This window comes from Adiantum capillus-veneris, chromosome 21, assembly GCF_014529385.1.
Source record: "Adiantum capillus-veneris isolate H3 chromosome 21, ASM1452938v2, whole genome shotgun sequence".
In the NCBI taxonomy this organism is placed as follows: domain Eukaryota; kingdom Viridiplantae; phylum Streptophyta; class Polypodiopsida; order Polypodiales; family Pteridaceae; genus Adiantum; species Adiantum capillus-veneris.
In genome coordinates this window covers 149,516,871-149,544,722 of record NC_140951.1, presented here as the reverse complement: position 1 = coordinate 149,544,722, position 27,852 = coordinate 149,516,871, and the positions used below count along the sequence as shown (strand labels likewise).

The 27,852-nt window shown below is 44.7% G+C and overlaps 1 protein-coding gene across 1 annotated transcript; it reads left to right on the top strand.

Annotated features, from left to right (window-relative positions):
• The first annotated feature begins 4,037 nt into the window (after positions 1–4,037).
• Positions 4,038–7,231, top strand: LOC147431951 (uncharacterized). The gene is made up of 2 exons (XM_086494384.1): positions 4,038–4,515; positions 4,648–7,231. The coding sequence occupies exons 1-2, from the start codon at positions 4,218–4,220 to the stop codon at positions 5,919–5,921; spliced, it is 1,572 nt and encodes a 523-aa protein (XP_086350510.1). The 5' UTR covers positions 4,038–4,217; the 3' UTR covers positions 5,922–7,231.
• Positions 7,232–27,852: the final 20,621 nt, after the last annotated feature.

The following is a 27,852-nucleotide window of genomic DNA, read 5'->3' as shown; positions in this document are numbered from 1 at the left end:
GGGTTGGGTAAGGGCGAGGAGGGAGCATACCATTATGAGCATGGTGCGGGTTGAGGATAGAGCGAACTATTATGAGAAAGACAACTATTAGGAGCAAGGAATTCATCAAGCAGGACGGGCTCTATGAAGGGAGTTCGCTAGACACAGAGGATATGTTTGTTCTGGTCGGAGAAGCAGACACCAATGGGGCTGATATTTGAGGGGGTGTGAACTCCTGTAGAGGAGATTTCCTCCCGCTTCTATGATTCTTCATAGGCTCACCAAATTCAAAGTCTTCCACCAAAGGCGCATTAGGAGTAGCTTCTGTGAACTTCGACCGTTGAGTTGGCTCAGGTGGCTCATTAGGTTTAGTTACTATGGAAAACATTGGAAGAGGGTGTACCTTCAGGCAAAGAGTGAATCGAAACTCCAAAACAGGTGGAAGAGGGTGTACCTTTAGGCAAAGAGTAGCTTCTGTGACCTTCGACCTTTGAGTTGGCTCAGGTGGCTCATTAGGTTTAGTTACTATGGAAAACATTGGAAGAGGGTGTACCTTCAGGCAAAGAGTGAATCGAAACTCCAAAACAGGGCATAGATTTGGTAGCATCTAACCACTCCAACAGATCCTCATCTAACCCGTCAGGTGGAGTAGGTTGTTCCAATTCAAGGATGGTTGCTAGGGACAAAGAACTATGTTGCACGACGGGATCCATGCCTCCTTCTAGGCCAATTGGTTGCATCGGGGAGCCAGGAGTATGTATCCACATCGCATCGTTTCCCCAATCATAAAGTGCTTTAGTGTGCCGCAACCATGGTCTGCCAATGAGCAAGGGAAATCTGCCCTCCACCCGTGGAAGACAAACCACAACAAAATCCAAACTAAAAGTGAAATCTTGTATCTGTAGAGGCACCTTTTCCACTACGCCCACAGGGTATACTGTCCTCTGGTTGGCCAATGATACAGTGAAGGGTGCATGTTGAGTAGGCTGCAGGCCTAAATTCATCATGGTGGACTCAGGCATCATATTGATGCCAGATCCACCATCCACAATTACTCCTGAAAATTGATGCCCCAAGATGGACACTGTCAGGCGAGGGCTTCTGTAATCACTGAGGGGAGCAGTGGGATTGGATATCATATAGGAATCTGATGGTTGCACTGGGAGGTGCCTACCACTAGGACTTTCTCTGGGGTAATGACTAAATAACAACAAGGGTGTCACTTCTAAAACTCGCATCTAGTTGCAGCATGTCAGAGAGGGACACTTGTTGGAAGGTGTTCTTCAAGACTGTCTCTGTTGTGAGCTTTTCCTGTTCTACCAGTGGTTTCTCGAGTACCTTGATCTTCTGTGGATCGGAAACTGCTTCCAAGAAAGCTTCATCAATATCGGAGAGCAAAGATTTGGATTCTTTCATGGCACTGGGGGATGGCTTGTTAACAGGTGAAGGCAGGCTATCCACTGGTGTGAGAATGTGCGGGGAAGTTGAACGTGTTGGAATACTAAGACCGAGAGCGGCTCTAGTAATTTCCTTGAAAAGAAATCAAACAGACGTAGTCTACTTGGAAAGAGTTTGAGAATGTCCAAAAGCGTTTCTCACCAACTTTCTCCAAGTCAAGATACAAACACCCTACATGCTCTTACTTCTTTAGTCCGGATGGCTTCCCATTGATGTCTTGGGCATGCAAAGGGTTGTGGAGTACATGCTTAAGACACAATGTAGCCCTTTGTATCGACTTCCTAGAATCGCATATGAAGCAAGTCAAAAGGTCCAAAAGACATGCAAGAGCAAAATACTAAGTTCGGGGTGGATGCTTGACATCAAGAAATGGTTTGGAAGATGGGATGCATGTCACTTGGTCAAGGATGCGTCGATCGACTCCCAAGTTAATGAGGCCTTCTTACAACGCCAATGTATCACGGCTTGGGAGAAATCTGGAGGTTCTCGCTTCAGCCATTACACCACACACATTGCCCCAAACTATAAATCTCTCTTCTTCTCCGAACGCGGTAACCGAACCCATCCCTACATCCTTGAGCCCATCCCATTGAGTGCAATCCGCACCATTGCCTCCATAAGTCTTAGCTCCCATTCTGTACGCTGCGAGACAGGCCATTGGGGCACTGGCAAGGAGTCTCATCGACTTTGCACCTTATGCCCTCGTCAAGTGTGAGAGAGTGAGTACCACACACTACTTGAGTGCTAAGCTTTTGACCACATTAGGTCCTCTTTTCCCCATATTCAGTCATGAGCTCTCCTTACATACCTTCCTCTCCCAACCACGATGTGGACTCTCTATTGCGATGCTCATTTCAGCCATTTTTGAGCATCGAGAGTCACTTATGACCTCCACTCACACCACGTGACATGTTCATTTCATCCTATAGGTCATATTTGACCTCCGAGGACGATAATAGAACTATCTATCTCTCTCTCTCTCTCTCTCTCTCTCTCTCTCTCTCTCTCTCTCTCTCTGGGACAAAGGGGTAGACCTGTGATGAGAAGTCTATAGCTTGGGCTCCAAGGCATGACACGGCAACGAGGCGGATGCATGCTAAGAAGAAGGATATGTATCGAGGCAATAGGATACATGCTGATATTTGTGATAGTGGGTTTCTTTAAAAGAACACGCTGTCATACCATATAGAGGCAGGAAGGAATTCCGGCCCCTCCCTCGATCATGTGTCACAATAAGCTTGATCCAGCTATGTTCCGTGCAACCCCAATGACCTTTTTGGATTTTCACACTTTTTTTTCTTTATTTTGGGACATAATTTCTCCTTTCCCCTTGCCCTCAGTCGGTATTTTTGCTAAGACACATTCTCCACGAACACTACGTCTAAAGCCCCTGTGTGTGTGTGTGTGTGTGTGTGTGTGTGTGTGTGTGTGTGTGGGACAAAGGGGGAGATCTGTGATGAGACGTCTGTAGCTTGGGCTCCAAGGCACGACATGACAACGAGGCGGATGCTTGCTAAGAAGAAGGATTTGTATCGAGGCAATAGGTTACATGCTGATATTCGTGATAGTGGTCTGCTTTAAAAGAACACGGTATCTATACTAAATATAGACAGGAAGGAATTCTAGCCCCTCCCCTGGCCACGTGCCACAAGAAGCTTGATCCAGCTATGCTCCCTACAACCCCGATGACCTTTTTGGATTTTCACAAATTTTTTTCTCTATTTTGGGGCAGAATTTCTCCTTTTCCCCTTGCCCTCAGCCGGCATTTTTGTTAAGACACATTTTCCACGAACACTGCGTCTAAACTCTACCAGATCAACCTCTCTCTCTCTCTCTCTCTCTCTCTCTCTCTGGGGCAGAGAGGGAGATGTGCGATGAGACATCTGTAGCTTGAAGACTTGATTGTCTATCATTACAACATGCTAAAACTAGAATTTGAGTCTGTTAAGTAGGCTCTCGAGGCACCCTTGACGGCGCCCGCGTTTATTTCGAGCACTGCAACCCCTCTTTGTCACACACACATGCGCGCGCGCACACACACACACAAGCAATCCAGACAGGGGTTGCTCTTGCTCGCTCTCTCTCTCTCTCTCTCTCTCTCTCTCTCTCTCTCTCTCTCTCTCCCCCCTCCAACAAAGCAGTGGGCCCTGGCACTGGCTAGCAGCATTTACTGTGTGTGTGTGTGTGTGTGTGTGTGTGTGTGTGTGTGTGTGTGTGTGTCTCTCTCTCTCTCTCTCTCTCTCTCTCTCTCTCTCACGGACGAACGTGGATGCCTTGGATGGCCTTCGCGAGTTGCAATCTGCAAACTGTCTGCTAAGCATGGATGCACTCGCATGGGCCCTAAAGCACCTCCTCTGGAGTCTGAAGTAAACCCCTCAAATTTCAAAAATTCCCAAAACATCCCCAATATTTTGTCATAAATTCCCTATTTTGAACTCAGCTGGTGAGAAAACGAAAGCAATAGGGACACCGACTTACAATCTTTTCTACAGAACGAAAGAAAGTTGCTAACGTTCTTTTGATACGCGGGCGATTTGTGGTGGCAGAGCCAAAACGTTAGCGCTCTACTACGCTGGTGAGAAAACAAAAGCACTTTTTCTATGTGCGCACGAGAGAGAGAGAGAGAGAGAGAGAGAGAGAGAGAGCGCGCAGAAAAAGAAGAGAAAAAACACTTTTCTCAAGTTGATATGCGTCTATTTCATAAGTATCGTGATTTGTGCACTGTTTCGTAGAGGGAACCTTCACACGCTCTCTGCTGGTGAGGTTGAAGGCGCTAGTCAATGATGGAGGTCGATGATGATTTGGTAGGAGTTGTTATCAGCACAGGAGAGACTATTCCCCAGGACACACCAAAATCTCCTGTGGTTTTTGCTGAACCAGCAGAGGTCAAGGATAGCCATGAGCTGTTACAGTTTTTACAGCTTCATGCGCCAAATACAACAATCATGATGTATATTGGTATGGTGAAAGATGGATGCTTTGGGTGGAGACAGCTCTCAACATCCTTGCACAATATACCAGTCGGCACTCAAATTGTGATCTTTTGCAAGGTGCCGGCCCCACAAGCAATTCCTTCAGGTGGCGCCCCTCTCTCTCTCTCTCTCTCTCTCTCTCTCTCTCTCTCTCTCGCTCTCGCTCGCTTACCAAGTAATTATGTGTATTCCAATTCAAGCTGCTTTTCTTCATGACAATTATATTTCTTGATTTCAGGAGGTCATGCGGTGTGGACAGATGAAGCCATTCGGGTTTTGAAAGAAGATTACAGGGACGCTCTTAGTCTCTCAAGGAGAACACGCACCAATCTTAGAAGGAAGGAGATGAGTCCTTTACCCTTATCCTCCCATGGCTCCTTAGATATGGACATAGGCCAATACTTCAAGCTTGTGGGCAGAGATGAGACCTATAGGGTGCTTTTGCATGGCGGCTTACGATTGTATAAGAATTTTTTTACTAAATCAGGTAGCCCAACTGCATTTTCAAGGCAGCCTGCTTTTTTCAGTATGGTATCTTTCCCGGGAGCTGGGAAGAGCACTTTTGGTTTAGATTTCAGTAATCTCTTGGTGGAGAAATGGGCGCAAATTCCGCAAGACATGCAGGAAAAGGTTCTAAAATCTCACTTACAGGATGCAGAGAGAACGGAGTACTTAGAGATGATAGAACAGTTTCACATCTATAATATGTGCTGCTATCATTCATTAGAAGTAACCTCCACAGGGAGATGGCTACCTCAGGAGGATGGCTTGTATGCTCCAGAGATTTTGGCCTTACGTTGTTTACATGCAGCAGTGAACAGGCCAAATACATATGATTACAACAGGTTTTTGTCTGATTTGCTAGCCAAAAGACATGGCCTCTGCAGTCACATCCGACTTGGGCATGTAATTGAGTTTATCAGATCAAGCCTTGGCATTCAACCAAGAACAAGGTTTTTGATATGTTGGTTCATTGATGAGGCAAATGCCGCACGAGGTAGCTTTCCTCAAGATGCAAGTGAAGACGAAGACAAGCCATCATGGTTGCAGGTTGTCTTATCTGAATATGTAGAGAATTTGCACCGGTTACATAAGGAGGGGAGTACTACATTCCCTATCTTGACCATTGGGACTACACGCTTCTTTGCAGGAAATTTGAACTTCACAAAGACTAGAAAAGCCAAGGCTATTTTGGTTCCACTAAGGCCATTGAAGCTCAAGGAAATGGAAGATGTTATCTCTGGACTTATGGATCGGCTAGCATTAACACTTCAGCAACAACCTGATCACATTGTGGTGCCTGAATGGTTGAAGCTAATAGTAAGATTTTGTGGAGGCATGCCTCGTGTTTTAGCATTGGCAATTCAGTCATTGTTAGAAGAGAATTTCTCAAGGTCACCAGAGAGCTTGTTTTTAAGCTTAAGAAAGAAGAGAGACTACAATCAAGTAGTTGCCTTCCTGATCAGATTTTTGGGGTCCTTGAGTAAAACGACTATTTCTTGGGCTATTTGAAAGATGCTGATAAAGTTGCAGTTTTGCTGAGAGCTTTGGCAGTATCCGTTTTGGGAAATACTGTAACTCGTCAAAGTAAAGTCTTGGGAGGGTTCTCATTCCATATTCAATGATAGCGGGGGAGACTTAGAAGCAGAGGGGCTCGTTGCGCTTATGCTACAGGATCCCACAGAGCCTTTAAAATCAGAGGAGAATATAGAAATGGGGCAGCTTGTGACTTCAATAGATTCAGGGAATGTTGAAGTTAAGGTATTGTTTTCTCCATTGCTGCTCTTTCATCTAAATGAGCGATACCTTACTTTGCCCGACAATGAAACATGGCTGTTCTCGTTGCCTCAAGTTCACTGTCAATGGTGGAAAACAATAGAAAGTGGATATATTGGGGTTCTCATGTTTAGACTGGAGCTGCTACGTCTATCATTCAAGAAAGAGACCTTCATTATTAAAGACTTGTTGCCTACTCATGTAAATGTGCCATATGCTTTGGGCAAGCTGAGCTTTCCTATGCCTCTTGGAAATCGTGCAGTGGTATCGGTTCGCCACCAGCTCCGAACACGGGATGAGTTTCTAGTACATGCAAGAAACAATTCAGAGAGTTATGGTTTTCTTGGGCCATCTAATTATGGAGCTGACTCTTGGTTTTGTGCGACCGAAATCAAGGAGAGCAGAAAAGTGTTTTTTCTTCTTCAATCAAGAAGCTCGTTGTCTTACAACTCCTAAGTAAGTTGCAAAAAGATCTTGGACTCATTCTCAGATGATTGTGAGAAATGGTTTTGTGTGCCAAAGCTCACTAGGACACAATTACAAAAACGAGAAGAAGTGTTGTCCTCTACCTATGAAGAAGTTTTTGAGATGGCGACAACCCAAAGATATCATTTGAGGCCACATCGTTACAAAACCGGCTTTGCTGCACGGTTGATAGAGGATGTAGACTTGGAATCTGAGGAGGTGGAAATGGAGATAAGAGGAGGAAAAAGTTGAAGACTACATATACATCTATTGTACAGATAAGAAGTTTCACGTAAAACCTACTCGCAGCTAGAAGAGCTAGCATTATGTGGTGATCCTTGGGCAGGAAAAATCATCTTGTGGTATAGCCAAAAGGATCCTCTTTCGACAGATCCGCTGGCTCTTCTTTCTTTGCTCCGATATGTAAATATGGAAGAGTAATCCCATCTTATCTTTTACTATTTTTTGCCCAGTCAATTTTGACGTGCAGTGATTTGACCCTCGATTATAAGGGCAAAGTAGTTTCAAGATGTTCATACGAATGTTACCTTGCTTGGCTTTAATGGCCTCTTGTAATCTTCTATCTCGTTTGAAAATTTGAAGACTCAAAGTCGTTTTTTGCGTCATGAAATTAAAGTAATGGTATGTTGAAAAGGTCAACCTTATAGTGATCATATGTTCTATCTGTTTGTAATTTTTTTGCGTTTGTTGTTGCTAGAAGGTTAGATAATATATCCACTTGCATAAATTGGTTCAAGTATTGGTGGTGGTTTGAAATTTGTATATATTGGTCTTGGCATAAGTACAAAACTTTGCATGCTTAGGATGATGGATATAGTTATAAGAGGTCTTAAATCAATGGCAAGGAGAAATCCTTTTGTCTACATGAAGATTGAATCTCGGTGGGGTATTGTTTAACTCCTAGTACCTTGAGTTTTGTCTCATTAATAGTTTTCTACTTGCAGTTTGCATTAGTGCGGTAAGTATATCCTTTGTCTTTAGCCAAACTTATCATCTTGGCTTGTGAATGACTATCTGCACTAATTTTCCGTAAATGAAAGGAATTTGAGAGTGAGATTTGATATGCAATGATTTGATGTGTCACAAAGTGATGACATGGCGTGCCCATTTGAAAAGAATTGGCCGCAAGGACAAAAAGAACTGAACCCGGAAGCCGTGGCTGAGGGGCCTAAGGGGTTAGGGTTTAAAACCCTTGAGAATTGTACCTGTGTGAAACAATAATAAAGAAATATTGAAAGGGGCGCGAGAGTCTTTGGGGACAATGTGTCTGGGGATGGAACTTTGCCGTTTCGTGTCGACTCTCCTCTTCTCTCTCTCTCTCTCTCTCTCTCTCTCTCTCTCTCTCTCTCTCTCTTCAAGTTCAGTGATTTTGCAGTTTCCATTTGTGTGTTGCTATTAATTTATCTCTTGGAGAGTCGAAGCTTGTAATAGTGGTATCAGAGTTTAGAACGATTCCTCTTTTATGGAGGATCCGATTCTTTCTGCAGCGCACATGAGTTCTCGCGGAGAATGTGACAAAGACGACACACCTTCGACCTTTTGGTCTGTGTGGAGATGAAGAAAAGTAGAGTCCCATCGTGGGAACAGAAGAAACTGATGGAGATTTTGGTAAATTTCCGGCAGGGAATCTCGACAGAGCAGAGTTTAAACCTCAACCTGTATATGAAAAGATTGATCAAGTACTTGAAAGACCTGAAATATGTGAATCGCCTAAAGAAATACCCAATTGATGAGATTCATTTGAGATGGCGAGAGGTCGTCGATTCTCCTCTCAAGATGGTAAGGAAGCATAAAGAAAAGCGGAGTGCAGAAAAGCAAAAACTGTACTCTCAGAAAGAGTTTGACAAAGCTTTGGAAAAGAAGACAAACCGATCGATGAAAAGCTTAAAGCACTCTTGGAAGAAGAGGATTTAAAAAAAAAGAATCCGATTATTTGGATTGGAACTCGACTTTCAAGGTGGTAAGCAGATCCAAGAAGCATGTTCGATGACCCAAATTTTTCTTTGTCTTCAAAGATTTTCAACAATTCATCATCCTCTAGTTTGAGAGAGGATGGAAAAAGCGGAAGCAGCGAAGAAAAAGCAAGAAAAGTAGAAATTTGAAAAAGTATAGAAGGCATAGGGAACCATCTATCAAAAAAGTCTTGAAGGCACAGGGAGCCATCTAGCAGTTCAAAGAAGGAGATTCCATTCTCTGCTAACAGTGCAAACAATGAGCAAAAGAACAAGAAGACAAAGGAGTTCGAGGATGGGGGTGAAGCAGTCAAGTTTGATACGTTTTCAAGCTATCAGGACACCCATCGAGCCGTTGAATGCATATAGTAGTTTGACATTGCCTTCTCGGCAGGTTGTTTCTCGGAATGCTTCAAGGTGCGAAGGGACAGAACTCCGCCGTTCTATGTTGACTCTCCTCTCTCTCCCCCCCCCCCCCCCGTCCTCTCTTTTTCAAGTTAAGTGATTTTGCAGTTTGTGTTTGTGTGTTGCTATTGATTTCTCGCTTGGAGTATCCAAGCTTGTAACATGATGCCATGCTTAAACTTAGTCGTGTAGTTGTATGGTCTTGTTCGAACAATTTTAAAACTATGAACTAACCTTTTGAAGCTGAGACAGAGTTGTTGAGTATCAATAAGCTTTGTAGTAGAACAACAAGCTGCAGAGAAATGGGGTAGGGCATGCAATACATCCATTAACAAAGACTGAGACATCTCTCTTTTGGACTAAATAGTGGTTATAGTTGACATTTTAAAGGTACGAGTCTTATAGTGCTTTTTGTTATCATGGTTTAGTCGTGTGTAACTAAACAAGGGTTTAGGAAAGCCCTCTGTCCTAGCAATCTCATATCTTACCAACGCACACTGATAGAGAATATTCCGCTGACTAAGCAAATCTCCGAATGAATTCTCCTAAAGTTTACCGTCTGTCTTATAGGCTGGATGCAACGATGGAAAGTAATTTTCATTGATATGTGGCTTTGAGTTTGTCCAACATTTATCGGCACATATTTTCTAGTAAATGAAACTGATGTCTTGCCTACATGTAATAAGGCATGAAGTATGCCATAGTGTTGTCTGTATTGTCAACAAGACTGATCCTATTTTCCTATGCTTTGCTAAGTTCAATATTTGAATAAATCATAATATTGGGCAAATATATGATGTACTGGCTAGGATTGTAGCCATAAGTACGGTTGCTACTGCATGGTGCAAATAGTTTTTGGCAAATTGTTAGGCTTATTGGTTTATTACTTTAGTGTGTCGCTGATCCTGTTTTCCTATGCTTCCTTTGCTTTGCTAAGTTCGGTATTTGAATGAATTATAATATTGGGCAGATATATGATGTATTGGCTAGGATTGTAGCCATAAGTACGGCTGCTACTGCATGGTGGAAATATTTTTCAGCAAATTGTTAGGCTTATTGGTTTATTACTGTAGTGTGTCGCTGAAGTTTTCTTGGGTGGATGATTCTAACTAGTGCCCTCTGTGGATGGCTTGGCGGTCAATCGTTTGAGAATGGATGGTTTTGTTGTGTCTATCTTTTTTGCTCAGAGGGTTTACATTGGGGAGAACGTTGTAACTACAACTCTCCATTCATGGCGTTGTAGACAGAGATATCATGGTTTTGGGGTCAATCTTCTGTCAAAGGACGGTCTATGTGTATGGCTTTTTAAACAGAGATATTACGGGTGAGGTGGTCAATCGTCTGAAAATGGATGGCTTTGTTGCGTCTATCTTTTTTTCTTAGAGCTTTTAGATTGCGAGAATGTTTTAATTACTACTGTCCATTGATGGCACTGTAGATCTGGGTATCATGGTTTAGGGGTCAATCTTCTCACAAAGGACGGTCTCTGTCTTTGTCAAAAGAGATATCGTGGGTTAAGCAGTCAATCTTCTGAAAATGGAGGGTTTTTTGCATCTATCTTTTTTACAGGCATAATTCTGTTGCAGGCTTAAAAGAAAGCAAGTGGTACCTACATTAGCTAGCTGATATTCCAGAACCAGGAGCAACATACTATATTTTATAACGAGACTATAATCTTGTAGGTTCAACTGCTCCATTGGATCGCATAATATTGATCCCATAAGGTGGTTTGCTGTAACCTACAGGCAACATATTTAGCTCCAAATTTTGAAAGACTAAGCTCCTTTGGATCTCATGTTCAAACCAGCAGTAAGCTATTTGATTCAATAAAAAGACTTTTTTGGGGGTTCCAGGAAGCTGGTTTGGCCTCTTGCTTTAACGAGCAGTATCCAAGAAGACGGAAGGATGGTATTGCAGGTGAATGGTATGATTTCTCAGACTCTCCTTGATGACAAATCTGTGCAGTCCATTGAATCTCCACAGTCTCGTGATGCTCCTAGAAGGAGAAAGAAAGGAATGCAAGCCATGAAGGGGAGGGATGACGACGACTACTACGATGATGATGGGTTTCTAGATAAGCGGGAAAGAAGTGCTGCAATTGTTTTCGACTGTCCCAACCTGGTGCCGCAAAGCCAAAGAATGTTGGATTTCTATCCCCAAACGACTATGCGCAAGACACTAACGAGGTTCTCACATTCTCTGGAAAGAAGAAAGACAAAGGCAAGCAGGAAACATTAATTGCATCTGCTGATTGTAGCATGGGGCACTGACAACACAATCAGACAGCTTCTCTGTACAAAGTAACGTCGTGCGGCAGTCTTGCTGTGTTGGCAGAGATGGAGGAGTTATTGGTGATGACCAGGCAGAAGACAAGGAGTAAAGGTGGTGTAGATATTGGTGCAACTTTTGCAGAGCTTGAGGGACCTTAGGACACAAAAGTAGTGCCGAAGCTGTAGGAAGACTTTAAGTGGTTCCACTTGATGCAAATGATGATTCCACCAAGGTGGAAGAAGTGGGGCCTGCCTCAAATAAGGCAAAGAAAGGTGGGAGAGCTGGGCAGCAGGAAGAGGATCTGTGTCACGTGACACATCCCAACCCTATGTGTCAGTGGACAAGCTACACCATAGCAGGGTTCCGTCAAGTCCAGTCAAGTTAGATTAGAAGTGATCTGGCACTTCTGTGAGTCTATTCGTAGACCGTGCATGCCGAGTCACTCAGTGTAGATGCATATCCTCTGGTTGCACCTTGCATAAGCATAAGCATTTCCATCAGATTCCACCAGAGTCAGTTTGGGGATTTTTCAGATGACTTTATCCCATTTTTTCCTATTTTTGACATTTTTCACTTATTTATTAAGTGACTTTTGTTTGGTACTCAGTAGGGCAAATTGGGTAAGTTAATTTATAAGCAAACCCAAGTTAGCACAAATTGGCAGATGAGCCAAGGAGCACAACAGGCTACTAAGCGACAGGTGTTCCCTCCCTCTCTGAGCAAGACCCTCGCCAAGCTTCTTGGTGAGGCCCATTCCCCCGCATCCTCAGCCTATTGGTGTCGCCCTAGCTTCTTGCATTGCATAGCGCTTTCCCCCCTTGGAGCTATCGCCAGCAAACAAGAAGATTCAGCGTTTTCCATCAAGCCACTAACGCCAGGCTATTCCTCAGCAGAATCAGCGTTTTTGCTATCTCTCGGCAGCAGTACCCAGCAAGTTAACGCGAGATCTGCAGCAAATCAGCCTTTACAAACGCAAGGGAAAACCTCAGCCAAGGCAGCGTTTTCATCAAGCAAGTGCAACAGAACTCCATAACCGGGTAAGGGTAATTAGACACTTGCAAAACAGTCAATTTTCAGCAAGAAGAACTCTGTTGTGGCAGCGTTTTCTCAGCCAAGCTTATCCCCCAAAAACGCAGCCTAAGGGAACCCTAAACCTAGCGTTTTTTTCAGCAGTCAGTTTCAGCCATTACACCCGCAAGAAACAGTCTATTTTCAGCCATGAAAACAGTCCAATTTCAGCCCAAAACAGTCCAAGAAATTCAGCGTATCAAAGATCCACAGTTTCAGCCCAAGTCGTCGTCGTCGCCATCGGCATAGTCCCATTGCATCAGTCCATTGCATTTGCATTGTACTCTTTCGTGCAATCAAGTAGACCACTCTCGCCGATGAGAGTGGAGCCTTCGGAGGAGGGTTTTACAACCTCGGTGTCGTATCTCTTATCTCTCCTTCTCTCAGTCTCATTCACTTGCACGCACAAGATCCACTCACTTTGTTCGTGATCACAACACTCTCTATAAAGACGGAAAGCTCTCTCTTTCCCTAAGAACTAAAAGGAACCTTGAGCAGTAAAGATCACTAATCTTGAGAAAATACAACATTCATTCCGCTGCACCTTACAATCTGGGTGCCATTGTCTAGGAGCTGGTGGACCGAAACCTCAAAAGGAGCATGTAAGTAGTATGCCGTTCGAATAGTACAGGAGGCTCCAGCACGAGACTACACAACGTGTGCCGGGAAGGTGGTGTTCAAGTAGAATATGTTGAACCTGAAGCTGCTCAAAAGAAGAGGAAGACAAAAGAGAGAGCTTCTTCCTCACGGTTTGGCCTCTCTTCAGCCTCCCTCTGCTTGGCAATTTGTTCTTGCATTTCTCTGACATGTTTGGGCACTATTTTATCTGCGACCTTGCTTTTTGGAGCCCTCTTTCTGCTTCTATTTAGAGGCAGTTCCATATGCCTGTTAGGAATTTAAAACCTAACCCCTATTGAGTTGAAGAAATTATGGAGCACTAGCCGAGGGGCCTAGGCCCTAAAACCCAATCGCCAAAAGCTTGAACTCTGGCTGAGGCTGTCATAAATCGCACTGACTGCTGATGTGGCATGGCTGTACGGAATTCCGTGATTTGCGCTTATAGTTTTGATGTGGTAGGTTGTAGCAATTTTCTAAAAATGCGCCGGCAGATTTGTTAGTTTTCCGTGGAGCTTTTGGAGCAGATGCTTTTGGGTGCAGTGCTTTTGGATCGAGTACTTTTGGGGCTCTTCTTTTTAGCAACCCTTGTACGCTTTTAAGTGCCCAGAGGACCACTTATCTGCAGAGTATTTGGAGCATAGTCTCGAAGAAAGTTGGACCCTTGCGTTTTTAAGTGCCCAAAGGACCACTTATTCGCAGAGTATTTGGAGCATAGTCTCGAAGAAATTTGGACCCTTGGGAGTTATACTTTGCAAAGAGCAATAATAAAGAAATAACGAAAGGGGCGACAGTCTAGATTTTATTATCGTCCTCAGAGGTCAAATATGACCTATGGGACCAAAGTTACATGTGATGTAGTATGTGTATGGTTGATGAGTGACTCGATGCTCCAAAATTGTGGTGATGAGAGTCGCAATGGAGAGCCCACACTTTGGCTGGGAGAGGAAAGTGTGTAGGTCTAAGTTATGGCTGAAAATGTGAGAGAAGCAAGTTCGGATGTGACCAAAAGCTGAGCACTCGAGTAGTGTGTGATACTCAGACTCTCGAACTTGCAGTGAGGATAATGTGCACAGTCAATTTGACTCTTCTCCATTGCCCCCACGACCTATCTCACATCTAAGTGAATGGGAGCTAAGCTGAATGGCTGCGATAGTGCGTATTGTCGACAAGGGGATAGGCTCAAGCATGTAAGCATGAGTACGATTTCCTTTCAGCGAAGAGCATGGTTTTGTAGTTGGGGGCAATATGGGTGGTGTAATGTATGGAGCGTGATCCACCGGATTTCTCCCAAGCCGTAATACATTGGCGTTGTAGAAAAGCTTCATTCACTTGGGAGTCAATTGAAGCATCATGTAGCAAGTGTAATGCATCCCATCTCCCAAACCACTTCTTTTTGCTTGCATAGTGGGCTGATTGTGAATGAATCCAAAACAAAGGTTATGCTTGTGAAAACCAACCATAAGGAGAAGCCATGCATTGTGTACAACAATGAGACACTTGAAGTTGTTGAGAGCTTTAAGTACCTTGGCCTTGAGGTTCCGTCTAATCACAAGTGGCATGAATGTGCTATGCGTCGTTTGGGAGAGAGAGAGAGAGAGAGAGAGAGAGAGAGAGAGAGAGAGAGAGAGAGAGAGAGAGAGAGAGAGAGAGAGAGAGTCTCTTGAACCAATCAACTTGGCAGTCAATAATTGATGATAATACAATGGCGGCTAGTGTGCTTATATAGCTACCTTAGTAAATTGCCCTACCCAGACTTTGACAAATAAGTAAAATAAGTACAATGGGATCACATTGGGCAGTTCACTTGAGATGCTATAACTCTAACACCTTCTTTGCAGCTCATAGTGGACATAAATGGTGAGACAAAGTCGACGAAGAAGTGTCACAAGACGGGCACCACGTGCCAATAGAAAAGAACAGACTGAACAAACTTTTAGCACTTTAATAACAACTGAACTGAAAGAGAGAGACGACACTGGACACGGAGTGGTGTAATTCCACCCCAGAGAGTATTGGCCCCAAACCTTGGCGCCCCTTTCAATGTTTCTTTATATTGCATCAACACAGTACAAGCCGGTACTCCACGCTCTGCACCTTCGCCAGGAAGCATGCCAGAGAATGAGCCCTAACCTCACATTTAAAGGTTTTATGTCACTGGGGCCCATCGGACGGGATCCCCATAAGTTGGTAGGACTTCTTCTTCAGTTACTTGTTCTTCTTAGGGTTTAGGTCCCTCGGCCGACATCTACAAGTTGGTTCCCTTCTTCAGGGCTTTGACACGTCATCAGTTTGTGACATCTCCCCTTCTTGAACGAGAGTAATCGTCCGCAATTATAGCATATCTGCAAAACAACTCAAGTTAGCTCAAAAATTTCCGACGGTCATTCCGAGGGAAATTCTGAGGGACAATCAGTTTGCTCTTTTTGTTAAGGAGTTAGCTTCTCCTTTCGTCCTGATTGGAACTCTCGATATTCCGGCGTAGTAAAATTAGCCATCACACCCAGACCGTACTGATCTTCCACGGGTGTCTTGATGTACTAAAATTACATACCCAGGCAATCTCATCCAATTAGGAATATTCAGTGGTTGGCACATCACAATGCAACACAAATGCTCACATATGCATGTTACAAGACATAGAAACATAAAGCCGCCGATGAACATTCCTCCCGCATAACCTAACAAGGTCTGGGCTGGGAGATATTGAACGACTCCCTCATCACTCCTCCCACATAACCTAAAAAGGTCCGGGCCGGGAGATATAGAGGCCTTTTACAACCAAACGCCCCCTAGACCACAGCCTACGTCGTTTGGAGGTGCTGAGAGTAACCACTGCTCAGACTTCTTAATACTCCTCCCGCATAACCATCCAGGTCCTGGCCGGGAGTCACAACAACAATTATTTTACAAGCATACAACCAAACACTCCCCAGGCATCGGCCTGCGTCGTTCGGAGGTTTTCAAACATACAACGAAACGCTCCCCAAGCATCGGCCTGCGTCGTTCCGAGGGTCAAACAATACCAAAACAGTATTTCTCACTTCTCCACACAGGAGTAAAATCTCCAATCATTTAAACAAGTATCAAACCAGATTCAAACAATTCAAATCGGCACCAAGACAGGTTCAAAACAGATACCATCTATTCCAAACAAATTCCAAACAAATTCCAAACAGGATCACCAAACAAGTTCTCAAACAGAACTCAAACTTAAAAAGCAATCTCGACATTAGTCGAGCTCGAAAAGTAGACTGAGTTTCCATCTTGAAACCTGCACCAAAAAAATTAGGGTTGAGCACAGCATTGTTCATTAGCTCTTGGACAAACAGTGTTTCTTTGGCGGCGATGGTAGTCTCAAGATAGCAATCGCACTAAACCTCCAAGGTCATCTGCTCGTGAAGAGACATCTACTAGGAGATGTCGAGAAATTTCAAGTTATAATCTGCTAGGGTTTCGATGGCAAGCATTTCAGGATACCCCACTCTGCCTGAAGTTGCACTCTAAAGGAAGATGTCAAAAACCATATAACTTCGGGCAAAAATTTTCTTGAAAGCTTGCCAAGTCCTTGGAGTGTGTTGCTTGGTAGCTATAGACACCAACATCTGCATGGCACTGCTTTTGAGAAAAACAGTGACTCGAAACAAATCTTGGATCCTTCTCTTGCAAGTGATCTTAATGGCTTATGCCCTGTAAGACATGAGCGGTGAAGACGGAGCGCGTCCGATGCGCGATAAAGTAAGGGTGGGAGTGGCTAATAGGTCCAGGTTAGAGGGCGAAGATGACTCAAATCAAATTTCAATAGCTTTGTCTGCTCTTTTGTAGGACCAGTGTGCTTTCAGAAAATCACACGCCTGATGCTCTGATACCACTGTCACAAGACGGGCACCACGTGCCAATAGAAAAGAACAGACTGAACAGACTTTTAGCACTTCAATAACAACTGAACTGAAAGAGAGAGACGACTCGCGACACGGAGTGGCGGAATTCTATCCCAGAGAGTATTGGCCTCAAACCTTGGTGCCCCTTTCGGTATTTCTTTATATTGCATCAACACAGTACAAGCCGGTACTCCAAACTCTGCACCTTCACCAGGAAGCATGCCAGAGAATGAGCCCTAACCTCATATTTAAAGGCCCTAGGCCCCAAAAGCAGTTTACAGTAAAAAGCCTTCAAACTCAAAAGCTTCTGGTCCAAAAGCAAAGCCAAAAATCAGTCAGCGTAATTTACGAAAATCCGTACAGCTGCCACGTTATCAGCCAACGCAAAACACAAAAATCCGTACGGCCTGCCACGTCATCATGCCAACGCAATTTTCAGAAATCTGCCACGTCATCAATTTTTGCGTGTAGATCCTGCTTTATTTTAGTTTCTTTATGTCACTGGGGCCCCATCGGACGGGATCCCCATAAGTTGGTAGGACTTCTTCTTCAGTTACTTGTTCTTCTTAGGGTTTAGGCCCCTCGATCGACATTTGCAAGTTGGCTCCCTTTCTTCAGGGCTTTGACATGTCAGCAATTTGTGACAATAAGCTACAATGGACACCCAGAAGTGGCCACCAATTGGGTACACCTCGATTTTGCTACCCTCCACTTTTTACCTTACAAGAATGACATCTTGAGCATCGGTTGCCTTGTAGAAATTGAACTGCAGACCACACTACGTCCAAGAATCCCCATTCGTGAATTGTGAACACATCACGTCCAAACATTCTGAGACAATGAACTTCGAAACACATCCTCTCCATAGTCCAACCAACAACATTGGATTGGCGCGCAAATCCATAGTGTTTTAGATATGTTTGATTGATTCCTTGCCATATGCATGTGCCTTGAACTCCGACCCACGGGTTCAAACACCAATAACTTAACCTCTAACACAAGGGTCCAAACTATTTATAGGGAGCACTGCTTGTCCCTCTTCGCCACTCACAAGCCTCTGTTGCTAATTGGACTATTTTCTTATTTTTAATGATTAAATCTCTTTTTTAGGATATTTTATTATGTGCACTAAGAACTGTTAAAAAGATTGTAGCTACAGGAACTGCCATAAGGAACGGACAACTCTGATGTGTCATTTGATGGGTGACGGTAAACATCGCGAAGGAGTTTCCGTAAGTTCAGTGGAAAGGGCCGGGTTACGAGTGCCTCTGATGCGTCACATGATGGGTGACGGGTGCATCAGTAAGGGGGCATTCCGTAGGCTAAGGAGGAAATCCAAACTGAGTAAGAAAATACGCGTAAGAACGCAAGCACAAGAATAAAGATGGGTTCAATGAAGCTTTTTACGAAAAGCAGCAACAGTCGCGGGAGGACAGATGTTTTTCCGCGAGGAGTCTGTGTCTGCATTGCATTTGTGTCGTGTCCTGCACCCGGGGACGCCTGGAATGTGTCCGTGTAGCATTGTTTTCACTAACTGAGTGAGTTTTTAAAGTTTGAACAGGTTCACACTTTATTTTATAAAGTGACTGGTCACTTTTAAGTGACCGGCCCATTTATTAATAAAATAAAGCAGACAAGGCTCTTATAGAAAAAGCCAGCGCTAAAACCAACGCACGGGGGGATGAATTGCGATCTCTCTCTCTCTCCTCTCTCTAGAAAACGCGATTTTCTCTCTCCTCTCTCTAGGAGCGCCAAGCTCTGCTTTTGGACCCCTATTCCTGCCGGGTGTCAGACCCTATAAAAGGGTGGCTAGCGTTTCAGTTTGGAGGGGCCGGAAGCAGCAGGAAGTGCAAGCGCTGGGATTCTGGAGCAAAGACTCGCGACGGAATTTGCAAGTGCTCGCGTGACGATTGAGTACGGAGGTTGATTCTCCGAGCAAGGAGCGACAGGTATAAGGTGTTGATACGCATTGATAATTGCTGCTTTGTGTGGTTTGTTTTGCAGGAATCTCCCGTCTCACAGAAAGGCCCTTCACGGGAAGTACGGCTTCACGCCTAAGTCCCTTACGGGAAAGTACGGCTTCGCGCCTAAGTCCCTCACGGGAAGGAACGGCCTTGTGCCCAAGCCCTTTACGGGAAAGCACGACCTTTGGGTCTAAGACTACAGAACGGAGGGGTTTCCTCGGGTTCTCGTGCTTGTATAAGAATTCTCTCCATGAATAAAAGAATACTCTTAACGGGGGGGGGGGGGGGGGGGGACCAGCCCATCTTCTGGTCCCCAATACTGTGTCGATCTTCTCCCTTCTATCATGTTTTCAAAGAATTATAATTTTCAGATTTTCTAAGTGCTCGTGTACGCTCCCGTTTTGTGACACTGGTATCAGAGCTCGGACTCCTCTCTTTCTCTGCAAAGAAGGACGATTCCGGGAAGAACGGGAAGAACCATGTCGAGCCAAGGGAGAAGCGTTGAAGAGGAGCTTCAGCAAGTGCAAGCTCAGCTTGCGGAGTTGCAACCAATCTTACTGTTGCCAGACGTCCAAAAGCTTTTGGGCGGAATGAAGAAAACGAATGGAACTGATGCAGCCAAGCATCCAGACAACACTGTTGGCGTGAGACCACAGGAGGCAAGAGAAGAAGAACGTGCCGAGGTGCACAAAGGATCTTCGGATCGGAATGAACGGCCTACTTCAAGGAAAGGCCAGGAAAAAGTGCTCTCTTTGCTAGACGAGAGCAAGGACATCTCTATCTCATCTCCATCTTACTCTCCTGATTATACTTCTACTTCTCGATCATCTCGTCAGAAGAAGGAAGCAGCTACTACTGCCACTACCCTACATCAACCTAAAGATAAGACTCGATTCAAGAAGCAAGGTCGCAAGTCTCAACATCGCATGAGAGTCTTCAAATCAGGCGACAAGGACATCAAGTTCGAAACCTACAACGGACGAAGAGACATCTCCAAAGCACTGTCCTTCATCAAACAGTTTGAAGTCGTCTTTACCAATGGGCACTTCACAGAAAGATCCAAATTACGCCGTGGGGATGCACCTCAAGGAAACGGCAAGTAATTGGTGGTTAGCCAAGATTCTGGAAGGTTCTCAGGCCATAACTTGGGAGAGATTCAAATCTGAATTTTATGAACAATTTCTTCCACCTGACTTCGAGCAGGACATACGGAAGGAATGGGACTGGCTTGCCCAGAAGGAACATGAAAGAGTAACGACTTATGTGGACAAGTATTGGTCGGTTCTTCTGAAGGTCACCCCCTTCATGAGGATTGCCGACGAGGAAAAGAAAAGAAAATTCGAAGCGGGTCTCCAACCGCAGCTTCGAAAGAGTATGAAGGTGTATCCGCATGATACTCTTCAAAGGATGATAGAGTCAGCAATCATTGCTGAGGATTTGCACTCAACTGGGACGCCTAGAAAGATGGAGCATAGCACTTACCGTGCAAGGCAAAGAGGGGTCTACGATGACCATGGGGGCCAAGGAAGAAAACGTCCTCCATCTAGAGACGATGATCATTCTAAGAAGCCAGAGGGCACTGGCAAGCAAACTAAGTACCTTTCTCCTACTCAACTTCAAACTTTCAGAGAGGAAGGAAGATGCTTCTACTGTGGCGAGAAAGGACATATGAAACCGGATTGCCCGCTAAAGCAGCAACGGCAAGAACAAGCCTCTACGAGGCAAGAGAAAGCAAGGAAGGAACCCGCTCCACCAAGCTCGAACTCAATTCCAGATGTTCAAGGAAACACAGAAACGGAGAAAGGGAAGCGTCAACTTCTGAAGGGCTGGGGGTCTTTGAACAACCAGTGAGTATTGATTCTTTATGATCCAGGATCCAGAACGGAGGGGTTTCCTCGGGTTCTCGTGCTTGTATAAGAATTCTCTCTGAATAAAAGAATACTCTTAACGGGGGGGACCAACCTATCTTCTGGTCCCCAATACTGTGTCGATCTTCTCCCTTCTCTCATGTTTTCAAAGAATTATAATTTTTAGATTTTCAAAGTGCTCGTGTACGCTCCCGTTTTGTGACAGCCTCCCTTTGGTTGAAGCTCGTGGCGACAACTGCCTTTTGACTAGAAATCTGACTTCGTGGGCACTATGGTCGCCGCTACGTGTGCCATGCTGATCTCCTCTGTCAAATCTTTATCATCGTTATCTCTGTCCAGCTTGCTGTAAGGTGCAGTGGAATGAATGTTGAAACTTTGCTCAAGATGATTGCTCCGAACTGTGCTCAAGGGTTCCTATTATTCTTATGGAAGGGAGAGCCTTCCGTTCTTAATGAGAGAGTGCAATGATCATTAACAAAGTGGATGGACACTGTGCATGAGAGTGTATGAGACTGAGAGATAGAGAGAGAAGAGAATACGACACCAGAGACGTTGTAAAACCCTCCTCCGAAGGCCCCACTCTCGTTGGCGAGAGTGGTCTATGATTGATTGCACAGACTGGTACAAAGTGGGTGCATGTGACTCATGCCAGTCTAGGCTAGATCGATGTCGACGACGGGGATGGCTAGACCGATCTAAGGGCTGAAAACTGATGCTCTTGTCCTGCTGTCCAAAAACGCTACTGGCCCAAATCGAATGCCGCTCTGCTGCTGTCCCAAAAACGCTAATGGCTGAAAATGACTGGAACCAAAAACGCTGATGTGGGCTGGTCTTTGTGGACTGAAATCTGCTAGTCTTTAGGTGGTCAAAGGCTGAAAACTGTTGGTGCTTTATCTGCTGAAAACGCCATGCAAATGGGGGCCGATTTGGGGTTCTGGAAACGCTAGGGCTGAGGTGTCTTGCAGTGAAGCTAGGATGAAAAACGTTGGATACTGGAGGTATTGGCGATGAGACTTCTTGCTGATGAAAAATGCTAGGAAGCTGAGGTTCTTGCTTGGAGGGAAAACGCCACCAAGATCTTGCTGAGAAGTTGCCTGTTGAGCAAGGTGCTCCTGCTGCCTCTTCTGCCAATTAGTGTTAGCTTAGGTTTGCTTATATACAACTTACTCAATTTGCCCTACTTACTTTCCAACAAGTCACTTAAATCAATAAGTGAAAAATGTCAAAAATAGGAAAAATAGGTTAAATGCACTGGAAAATTCCTTGAAAGATTCTGATGGATCCTGATGGAATGCTTGTTGGACGGGTACGCCGCGACGGACGTCAGCACAGCAAGAACTCACCTAACAAGTAATGTCAGCTAAGGACGAAGCTCGACCCGCAAGCGCGTGGAAGCAAGCATAAGGTGTCAACCTACACTCGACCGACTCCTAACTAATTCCTACAGAGGCTCCTACCACTTGTCTAAGTCACAGTCTTCAAGAGAACAAAAGAGGATGCTTCCTACAACGCTTGCTAGAGTCGAATACCTATCAAACACTTCCGAAACACCATAGAACTTGAAGGAGACCCTACTAATACCTATAGGCCACTCTCCCTAAGGTCTGTGAACCAAAATCACGACCCAAAACACCCGATGCAGAAATACGTAGGATGTCTGGCCGAAATGTGCAGGTCTTCGTTTTTGAAATATGAAGTGCCTAATGTGTAGTTCTACTCAATGTGAACGCGTGGATATGTTGCAATGCAAAATCGGACAACGTATGCTCACCCAAACAACCGACGAAGCTCGTAGAAGGAGCTCCCAAAGCCAGACTGTACGCGCGCAATGTTGGTATCGGCTCGTAGCTCTAGTCGGGGGCAACACGCTGCACTCCTCCGCACTCGATTCCGACCACCGTAGCACACGTAGCGTCAAGACAAAGCTCACACTCTCTCTCACGTACACAGTACGCTCACTCACAAACTTAAACTTGTTTAAAATGACAAAAGGTTTTTCATTAAGGTCAAAAAGTGATATATATACCTTACAACTTCTCAAACCCTAAAGTTTCAAAATCATCCATCTACTCCATCTAACTATCAAAACTAAGATACAATCTGGAAACTTCTGTAAGTCTCAATATTTACAAGGTGAAAAACGGGGTTTTCCTCAATGAATGATTAATTACAAAAAAATAATAATCCGCCGAGTAGTTAGATGCCGTGGGGTGTGTCCAGCTTTTAACATCCCCCCCTCCTTGTTCATGTCGTCCCTGACATGGCCTTGATCTTTTGCTTCACCTTATGGTCTCCCACATCTTTAGTAGTGATTCATACCGTGCATGTAGATTTAGCATTGTTGGTCCAAAGATGTCTGTAAGCATGGTAAAGAATCCCGTGTAGAAAGCTTCTTCAAACGCCTGGAGGTGATAAGATGGGAGGAACATGATTCTTTGGTATAATGCATGTATCACCTCTTTGGAAGGCTGACCTGATATATCATAAACACATCTGTATGTGTCCTGGAAGAAAAATATGCTGTCAGTCACCTGTCCTGGCTTGAAGGTTTCAAACACTGCTAGGATGGTTCTGTAGATCTTTCTCATCATGATGCATGTAAGGTCAGGTGAGCCAGTGAACAACTTTATGGTGCCCGTTAGGGTTTTCACTATGTATTGTACACTTATTCTCTCACCTGCCTTCACGCCTGGCAGCTTTGGGTAGTTCAGCCAAGTGGGTTGGCTTCTCTGTAAGAGTTCGTGTGCTTTCCACGTCCTAACCCTTGGTAGAGGGCAGAAGCTGAGGTTGTCTCTGATGTGTTTAGGTGCCTCTACCAAGTGTATTAGGTACTGCGGGTACTTGGTAAGCCAAGCCTTCCTCCACTTGGGCTGAGAATCCACTATCAGCCTTACTCCTTCTGGCCTCGAGGTGTCTGCGTTGTAGAGAGGGACCGTTGGCTCTTCTCTGATCTGTTGGTTTATTGTTGCCGCTTCATATCTAAGCAATGGATATGGGAGAGAGGGTTGTAGCCATTCACGCCTGCGATCGCTGGCGTCGATTTTCTGAATTGTCATTGATTTGAAAACCCTCTGTTCCCATTCCAAGGCCTCTTTGGTGCTTTCTCTGAGCTCTGCCTCTATTGCTTTTCGCAATTTTTCCTCCTCTTCCAGTGTTAGATCCTGGGGCTCTTGAGAGGAGCCTGCTATGCTTTCCTCTGGCATGGGTGTGTCCACAGGATCTGCCACATTGTCGAGGTCGATGCCCTCATTGGCAGCTGGCCCTGAGCTCTCTGCTTCTGCTTGTTGCCGGCCTTTCAACTCCTCAATTTTCTTGAGGAGCATCTGCTTTTCCACTTCGGCTTGTTCGCCCATAGTCACGAGGAGGTCATTGAGTTCAGCATTTACTTTTTCAGCCTCCTCGAGCTTTATCTTTATGCTCTCCAACTCTTCTTGTAGGGCCTTTTGGCTGTCCTCCAATTTGGTTTGCATTGCGATAGAACCTTCAGCCATGATCAACCTCTTTTTCTTCTCAAGAGTCAGCTCCCTTTGGAGTTCTTGCATCTGCTCTTCATACATTTGACTCTCCGAAATAACTTGAGTTGAGCTTGTAGCTCTAACTTTCGCAGGTGATGCTCTTAGCCTCTGGATGGTTTGATCTTTGACTTTTAATTGGTCCTTGAGCTCAAGGACTTCATCCAGGCTTGCTTCTTGTTCTATTTCCGCCTTCTCCTTAGCATTCCTCAAGGCCTCTACTTCTTTAGTTTCTTCTGCTAGCTAGAGTATCAGATTATCTCTTTCTTTTTCTGCATCTCGCAATGACTTGCTGAGTTGCACGCACTCTTTTTCAGCTGCTTGCAATCTCTTTGCCGCTGCCTCATTTGCTTCTTCCTTTGCTTGGCAGTTTTGTAGAGCAGTGGCCAGGCTGGCCTGGAGGTCAGATTCTCTTTCTTTGTGTCCTTGGCTTTTTGCCTGCAGTAGATCTCTTTCCATCTTGGTCTTTACTTCAGTGGCTTTTAGAGTTATCAATTCTTCGTCTGATGCCACAGATTATGCCCTTATTCCGGCTAGCATTGTCATCACCACATCCTAATCATTCGAGGGCGGGTGCAGGTCTACCGTGTCGGTAGCAATCTCCTTTAGCTCAATTAGCCGGATGCCTGGCATCTGTTCTTCATGCCCGGTCCTCGCCAAGTCGAATGTGACTGTGGCGGTTTCTTCCCTTGTATAGCCTGCAGCTAGCAGGTCCAGAAATGCATAATATGCTTCTTCAAGTTCTTTTTGCTCAGATGCAGGCTTGGCCTCTTCCTTGGGCTCAGGTTCTGGCTTTTGCTCTTGCTCTTCATCCCGGTGTTCTTCTTGATTGTATCCAGCCTCCTTATCTTCTGGTGGAGGGCTGCTAGGAGGTGGTGATGGTGATGGTGATGGTGATGGCTGTGGACTAGGTTTAGGGCTATCTGGTAAAGCTGTAGGTTTGCCTTTTATATCTCTATCTGCTTTCGTCTTTCTTTCCCTTTCCTGGTTTTCTTGTTCATCTAGCAACGTCTGCCGTATCTGCTCCACTTCTTCCTCGTTGAAAGGGATGTGGGGAATGTTTTCCGTTGCGGCATCAAGAATCTCGAAATTCTTGATGTAGTCTTCAAAGCGGTCCCTCTGCACTCTTCTTGAGGATCCGAACATAGACTCGAGGGATGGCTTCCATAATTCCTTTAAATCGCCCTTGAGGGCTCTTTCTGCTCGGAAACTCTCCATCAGCCTCTCGAGTCTAGCCGCTTTTTGTGATCGAGTCTCTTTGACCGGCACTTGAGCAAATTCTTTTTTGCCTTTCTTCTGCTCAGGTTGCTCCTCTTCCACTGGCTCTAGTCGTCTCTTCAACCTTGTAGCCACCCTTGGTGCTCTTTGTGGCTCGTCTTCTTTGTCTTCCTTCACCCTGAGCCAGTCATTCTGAGATGGTGGGTCAGGCCACCTTCCTTTGGCGTGCAGTGCCGCATAAACTACCTTGGTTATCATCTCTCCTGGCACTATGTAGGTTGGCTTTTTGTTTCCCATCTTCACCAGGTTGTCATGTATGTATGCCGCATAATTGATTATCTTTGGGGTGCCCTTCGTCATTGCCCAAGTAAATGTTGTGGCAATTGCACCTGGCGGCATCCTATACTTCTGCGGCCTCTTCGTGCACATGTGGAAGTATTGGTTGTACAATTGGCTCATGATCGCCACCTTTGGGTTGGTGATGTCTTCAAAAGTGTAATTAGCCTTTTTCTCTTTGTACACCTTTACTTCATCCCTTCTCTTTGTCACGCTGTCTCCCTGATTGGAAAGATCTAGTGCATGGGCGACAACCCTTTCCGTGATAATGATGTCTGTGTTGGGTCTGCCGTGCAAATCAGTCACCTTGGCCACTCCATCTTCTTTAATGCTAGTCACAAACTCCCATACCCTTTTGATGTCCACCCCTGCTAGGATTGCTTCGAAATAGTTATGGAGGTCAATTTTCTCCAAGTAGCCGGCCATTTTGCTTCAGACAAATTCATTGAGCTCCCTTGGCAGCATTGGCAGCTCTATTACATTTCCGTCATTGTCCTTGAACACACCTTGGTAGATCTTTAGGTCGTTTGACTCTAGTAGATCTTCCTGTATCCAGGTACTTGTGGGCTTTAATGTTCCCTCTGGAATGACAAATGGTTCCACCTCGTCCAGATAGTCTTTGATTGTCATTCTCTTCTTCTTTGCCGGTGACTTCGAGGCTACCATAGACCCTGTTCCACTCAGCAATCCGAAGTTAGCGTTTTTTCCATATCAGCTGCTAAACTGAGTTTTACTTATCCAAATGACTTGAAAATTGAAATTATAGCCTAAAAGGAACTTGTGAAGTTGTGCATGTGCTCACAATGCAAATTTGACCAAAAAAATCCATCTAGACATCCTACGCGTAGGATGTCTTTTTCTTCAGAAATGGTTCATACTTGACATGTAGGTAGTGTAAGGCTCATGGAACATGGTTATAAGCTTGGATTTGAATTTGGATGTCAAAAAGTAGATTTTTGGGCTGATTTAGGCTTTAGGTCACAATTTTGGTAGATTGTCCATCATGGGAAGCAATTGATGTCCAAATGGGTTAAAACTTGGTATATGGGCTCAATGCATCATGGTATTAGCTCCTATGATGTCATTTCTTGCACAGAAGTCTAAATCTAAGCTTAAGACATCCTACGCGTAGGATGTCTTTTTCATCAGAATTGCATGAAACTTGATCTGTGGGTTGTCCTTGACCTATGGAACATAACCATGTTCTTGGATTTGCATTTGGATAATAATTGATGCCTGTAGGGCTCTGTGAGGTGTTTTTGGGCTCAAAAAAGTGTATCTTGAAGGTGTTGGGGGTCAAAAGTGATTAGAAGGGCTTGAAGCTTGACATATGGGCTCTTGTTGATGAGGGTATCAATTCTGAAATGACAAAACTTCTCCTTCATGCCCAGAAGGTCCATAAGACATCCTACGCGTAGGATGTCTATTTCCTCATTTTAACTCCTAGACCACACAGAAAGTTAGCTGATGTGTATGTGAATGTGTTGTGCAAGTTTCATGAGATTTGGACAAGATTTGGTAGGTCAAGGCCCATTAGTGCCTTTATGCCCTAACTTTGCATTTTTCCATGCATATGAGGTCCAATCTCATCCAAATGTGATGAAACTTGGGGTATGGCTTGTAAATGTCATTCAGAACATGTGCATGACAAGAATTGTTGGGTTTTGTGCCAAAAAATGCCCTTGAGACATCCTACGCGTAGGATGTCTCCTGGTGATTTTTCCTTTGTTAGTGCTCCCAGTGCTTGCCCTTTGCCCCCCTAAGTCCCTTTTGAGCCTAATTTCAACAAAAAAGTCAAATGGATAGAGTATAACTCCCTGTGTGGACTTCAGAGCCTCCAAGCCGTTTTCTGACTTTTGGAGTGCTTTTTGGCGATGAAATTCCTCGATGTTGGTCTCCATAGCTTCCCAATCCCTTGGGGATCCTTGCCGTATGGTTTTTGTCGACTTCGGCTTCATCGGAGCTTCATTTAGCAATTTGTCGCTCTAGAAGCACCCGTGGCTGCGTTTACATACCTTTGATGATTTGTGGTGGTCCACCACCATAGGACTTGGTTGTTGATGGTCTAGGAAATCCGCTCGTGAAGTTTGG